Below are 6,459 nucleotides of genomic sequence, written 5' to 3' on the forward strand. Positions count from 1 at the left end.
TTTCTAAGTTTGATAAACGACTGAAATTTTACCATAAAGTAGGTATATCTGATTTTTTTTCAGTAATATTTAGTGCTGGTACTATACTGCCCCACTCGCAAAACAGTCCCATATGAATAGGAAACCTAGCAAAGATGGGACTATTATGCGAGTGGCGGCAGTATATGTAGCTCCTAAGAAAAATATAAATTAGGAAACTTTCCATTATACAAGATATTTTCAGCATTAGTGTTGATTTGTTTGAAAGTGCCAAATTTCGTGCACGGGTTCCAAATTTTGTTCAAAATGGGTCCAAATTTCGCTCACTCTGAAAGACGTAGAATTCGCCTAAATGTGTTAATTTTTAAAACGCATACTCGTACAATACCCATGAAACCATAACGTTTAGGTAAAATCCATGTCTGTGATGAAATTTTAATAAATATTTGCTGTTTTCCATATTCGTCCCGGATGTTTACATTAATATTTCCAAAAATCCTTTTGTAGTTTTAAGGTTTATTAGGTATTTTTGGCGTTTGTTTTGTTCCTTAATTGACATTTTTACTCGAGTTTTTACTAAACAATATATTGCTTGCTTTTTGAATCAAATGTTCACTAAATTTACTGAAGGCCAATATGTAAAATGAATCGATTCATTTTTACTTTTCTATTATGTGCCATTAGCCTCTGCATGCTGAGAGATTTTGACTTTTACTGCGAGCACTGTGTTCAAAATTTCTATGAGAGTGAGCAGGACAGCACCAAAACAGAGCTCGCAGTAAAAGTCAAAGAACAAAAGAATTTTGCCAGCATACACAGGCTAATTAATAGGTACATTTATAATACAGACAAACAGACGTACCTCTTAGAGGAAATCCATCAAAACATTTTGCCCGGTGTCATTTTCATGAGCACACTGCCACCTGTTGGTAGAACCGCGCGTGACACTGTCGGCCATGATGAATTTAGATTTCACGTTTTGCTGACACGCACACTACTACACAAATTGCCTGTAATTTTCGTTTGCATCATTCAGCAACGTGTACACTGGTGGTACGATTGCTCAAATCAAATGGTATTTGAATTGATCGTTTAATGCATGTGCCAAGCTCTTTTGAAAAGTGTTACGTCTGATTGTCTGTGTTCATAACATAAATTTAATTATTGAATTTTTCATTACTTTTTTTGTGAATTGTATTGAGATCAAATATGCAGTTTTGAGGTTATAGCAAATTGTTGATGATGGTAATTACATAATAATGCTCTCAGATGTCAGAAGTTGACGAAGTTTGGGCCCGCACGAAATTAGGGCACCCCACGGTATATCCATTGTAATAATGTATAGGATGCGGGCACCGGTTTTGGCCAGTCTAAAGGAAATCATTTTTATAAAATTAACCAATAATCCAATGAAAACTACAAATGTGTTAAATGAAAGGTTTCGATCTATACTTTATTAGAAAAATGCAGAAATCAAGCTGTGGTGGTGCCCAACACACTCTTCGCATTGTCTTGTGCACACCTCTCACTACTATCGCTTTGACAGCGAAGGTACACAGGACAGTCAGTCTGATGCTTTCAATCGCGCTATTCGTATCGTAAATAAAACATTCTTGAGTTCAGTATATTTCGTCCGCTTTATTCGTAAATCGTTCCGAGAATCCCACACTGGTGACCCCGACGTGATATGAACACGCAACCTTCTGATACGATACGATACGATACTTGATTTTTGTATTGAAAGTGGCACTGGCCAAAATAGAAGCATTGCCGCAGTTTTGGCCATATTCTCAGCTTTGGTTTCTATTTTGGCCAATCACGTGTTTTTCTTATGGGAGTGGCCAAATTAGAAGCACTCTGGCCAAAATAGATATATGGGAGCTGATTTTTAAAGGAAATTTTTTTTTCCAGTTTTTAATCAAAATGTATGGTTTTCACAGCTGTAATCATCATATTATATTAGAATCTACTAGTAAAAAATATTTTTTGCCGATTTTTAGATCGTAACAGGCTGAATATCGCACTATGGTCAAAACTCCGGGCTGGCCAAAACTGAAGCTTCTACCGTATTACTCTGGTGGTTAGTTCAAAGATGATTGTAACAACGATTGCGTTGTTGACACGCATACAGGGTGCGGCAGGAAAAAATGCGAAAAGTTCAAGGGACTATTACACGCTAAATATGAGATATATATGACTATTTTTTTCATGGCAGTGTATCAGTCAATGTCTATATTCTAGCACTGAAAAATAAAAATGAACATATTTGATGTTTAACATGTGATAATGTAAGCCTTATGTGCGGGTATCAATAAACTGCGCGCCCAATGGTCATTAAACAAAATGACTAACAGTAACAAAATTAGCTTAAAATTTAAGCTAATTTTGTTACTGTTAGTCATTTTGTTTAATGACCATTGGGCGCGCAGTTTATTGAATTTAATTCGATGAACAACCAGACCACACTGATCCAGAGCCATGTAGTTTCACATACTAGATGAAATAAGAACATATATTTGATGATACTGTAGAGAAAATTAAACATTTTGTTTTATCAGATACGAAATTTAGCGACCTTTGTGCTTTTCTGCGGTTTGAAAATTCTGATAGTCTTCAGCTTCAGGCACCGCTCTGTAAAGGTTAATGACCAAAATGGGAAAATTTTCAATTAACTTTTCAGAAAACTAGCCTATTAGAGATCATGGAACGTTGAAACATAGATTTGTTAACGTCAAATGGACGAAAACGAGGTTTGAAGTTGAAAAACACTTTCGCATTTTTTCCTGCCGCATACTGTACAGGCTTAATTTTTACTGTACTGGAATTTTACTGGACGTAATAAACACCAGATTCACAAAATTTGCTAGAAAGAAATTCCGCTCAAAAAAGTGAGGTTTTTGGACTAAATCCACTTGGGCTGTACCATTTTGCATAAGTCTGCAAACATTGATCGCTGCTGTTCTTTTATGCGGAATATTGATCTGATCTGTTCTAATCTTAGCCACTACCTAAACTAGGCAAGATCAGACTCTTGACGATCACAGTATAGAAAAGAAAAGCAGCGGTTTATTTCGATATCGATTAAAGAACGCCAGAAACGAAAATACACAGAGTACACCTTGTACCTACAACGCATACATAATGCGAAGCCATATAGGTGATAAACATAATATAATATATTATAAAACATATTTATTCACAATCTTGACCTTATTAAGCCTCGCGTTTGAGTCTTAATAAGGGTAGCTGATCTCGGAGTAACATAAGGTCAGCTGCATCATTAGAATACTGTGGAGGGCTACCCAGGCTGATCAAGGAAAACAATTAATATTGAACATCAACTTCATACGGGTCCGATCAGACGACGAAGTTTTGGAAGTCTCAGAAGAAACATCCAGGAAATGTCTGGAAAACATCGAATAATATACCTACTCATATTTCATTGCATAAATTGAAATCATTTCTTGCTCAATTGATTTATTTCTTAATATACAATTTGCGTATCGAACCACACTCACTTAAACTCATTTCATTGTCATTATGCCATAAAGACAAGTCAGAATTAATTTAGTAATTTTCTTCTATAATGGCAAGTTGCCAAACTTGGTAATTAAAGTAGGTACCAGTATTGCATTAATATTTTTATTCATATAGGAATTTTATGTATTTTCGGCAGTTTTGTTCTCTTTTTCATGCAGCATTTTTGGAAACCAAGTGAACTCAGTGTTGGCCTCAAATCATTCCGAACCAAGCTGCCAAGCGGTCAAATTTCAGACAATTTTTGGTCGACAAAAACCCCTCATGACAAAGAGAATAAACCTGTCGATAATATCTAATCCAAAGTCATTCTAATTTAAGATCAATTTTCAGATTTTAAGGTTTCAGAATTGCCAAATGCCCGAAATATAAACACCTGACGGTAGTTACGTGCAAGATCCAAATCAACCTAAATCGCATCAGAAGTTGCTAATAGGTACTTACACTTTGATTCCGGGAGAATCGTCGGTGTAGAAACGCCACATACCACCGGATCCGGTTCCAGTGGTGCGATTCCGGGCAGCAGTAGTCGTGGTGGTGGTCTTCCGTTGCTTCAGATTGCTGGAACCACCGGCGCTGGCTCGGGGTGCCGACGTGGGCTTCGTGGGGGATCGGCTTCCGCTTCCCACGGATGTTGAACTGGCTGGGGCAGGCTGCAAGAATGAAAACACAAATTAACCAAATTTTGCCATTCACAAATTATTGTGGTTCACATCGTCACGATATCAATTTTCGCATACGAACGGGAAGCACTAATTTTCGAGCACACATCAAAATTGCCTTTTCCGGTAGGAATTATACGTACCATTCTGATAGATTTCTGTTGTAATTTTGTAATTTATTTATTTAGAAAACGGCAGCCTGTTAGTTATTACAACTTTTGCTCAGGTCAAGGAAAGACCTGATATTCACCGAAGCACTAAAAGTTCAGGCTCCAAATACACAAAACCACTCTAATTTGGTTTAGAGTTCGATAGGATTCGCGACCGCGATTACCGTTCCAGCTCACTCAATGACCAAGCTGCCTCTGATGCGGAACACTTTCTAGCTTTCGGAATCCACGTATCGAAGAAACCACTACACGTCGCAAGCAAACGTCATCAACAGCGCACACGACACACCACTGACAGAACGACCGATCTGTCAAAGCAGGCTGTCATTTTGACAGCATTATCCCGCTTTATCCACGGCTAGGCCCTTTTGGGATAAAGCAATGCATACGCTCATCAATTTCTACTCACGTATTGATCATGCGAGAGAAAGTTTGAAACTTTGCCCCTTTGCCCGCAACAAAATACCACAGACAAACAGGGATGGGAACATTCATTTTCAAAAAGTTACACTCACTTGTTTTTTTCTCAGCTCAGAAGCGTGCAATCAAGAAACGATGTATGGACGGCTTTTGCCTTGTAGTTTTGTCTAAAATTGTGCCGAATAGAGTTGAGGTCGCACACGAGTCCCAAAGTCGTGACAGAGCTGTGAAAGCGACTCTCCACGAGGTGAGTGTAATTTACATTCACCTCGTGGAGAGTTGCCTTTGCAGCACCTTCACGTCTTCGGCATGCGTGTGCGACCCCTACTCTATTCAGCAAAGTTTTAGACAAAACTACAAGGCAAAAGTCGTCCATACATAATTTTTTGACTGCACGCTTCTGAGCTGAGGAAATAGCAAGTGAGTGTAACTCTTTGCAAGTGAGTGTTCCCATCCTTGCAGACAAACAGACGTAACACTTGCGAAATTTCCATCGTCCACGCTTTTAACGATCATTTTAAATTTTCATAGTTGTGGCTTTCACAACCAGAGGCGCGCGAATCGTTTTTCTATGCGTTTGACGTTTCACGCTAGCGCCTTCTGGTGACGATATTGCACAACACAGTGATTCGTGCAACTTTTCCACCAGGTGACGGTAGTGGGAACTGGGCGATGGATTTCCATGAAAATCGTTCAAGGCGTTACATCTGTTTGTCTGTGAAAATACTGTTTGTGTTATTTTCCACACAGTATCCACTTATCCGCTAGCGGTAATGGCGGCGGCGGGCACAACCAACCGGTTCAGATTTTGACGTTTGTTGGGGGAAAGTCAAAACAGTTTCATTCTCCTCTTCACCCCTTCACCAACCGCTCGGTGGGGCCAACCGATTGCGATCCCCAAGAAACGTCAAAATTCGAATCGGTTGATTGTGCCCGCCGCCGCCATTACCGCTCGCGGATAAGTGGATTGACGATCTTGCTCCAAATACGACGCACATCAAGCAAACAAAATTGTCCCATCACAAAATATGCACACCGGTTTCAGCATACATTGGTTGATGTCGCCGCTACAGTTTTCCAGTAACGGAGCGTTATTTTGGGGTGGTGTTTCGACTAATCGGTTTGTTTTTGCACTGTTTCCTTTGTTGCTGGATCTGGATGTGTGAACATTGTGCTGTCAAAGATTGAATGCACGATCGTCGCGAAATCCTTGCAAAGCTCAATATGTCTCTTTTATCAGTTACTGTTACTGTACCACAAACAGGTGTTTCTCTGTTGAAAATATGAAACTCGAAGCATCCGATCATAAAGAACGGTCTATGAAGACCATACCAAGTAGTAACAATTTGTCATATTGTGCACAAATTATCGAACAATAGTTCCGAAAACTCAAGAGGCATGGTGGCAAAGCAGAATGACAATTTCTCAAACGGTTTGCGATTTTATTTGCGCAACACACTTACACATGTGCATTTCACTGTACGCCACCTTAAGGACAAACGTCATAAAATCCCGCTTCAACAGTGCATCAGAACTTCAAACGCACAAACACAGACAAACAGACGTAACAACTTGAACGATTTTCATGGAAATCCATCGCCCAGTTCACACTACCATCACCTGGTGGAAAAGTTGCACGAATCATTGTGTTGTGCAATATCGTCAACAGAAGGCGCTAGTGTGAAACGTCA

At 39.3% G+C, this 6,459-nt stretch overlaps 1 protein-coding gene across 1 annotated transcript; it reads right to left on the reverse strand.

Moving 5' to 3' along the window:
* Positions 1-3,960: 3,960 nt before the first annotated feature.
* On the reverse strand, positions 3,961-4,610 carry LOC109402894 (protein transport protein Sec61 subunit beta; the record flags this gene model as incomplete). Its single annotated transcript, XM_062843773.1, is given in 2 exon segments — positions 3,961-4,169; positions 4,322-4,610. Coding segments are annotated over 2 exon segments (212 nt in total), but the record flags the coding sequence as incomplete, so codon positions are not given.
* Between the last annotated feature and the right edge of the window lie 1,849 nt (positions 4,611-6,459).

This window comes from Aedes albopictus, unplaced genomic scaffold (assembly GCF_035046485.1).
Source record: "Aedes albopictus strain Foshan unplaced genomic scaffold, AalbF5 HiC_scaffold_530, whole genome shotgun sequence".
Classification (NCBI taxonomy): Eukaryota; Metazoa; Arthropoda; class Insecta; order Diptera; family Culicidae; genus Aedes; species Aedes albopictus.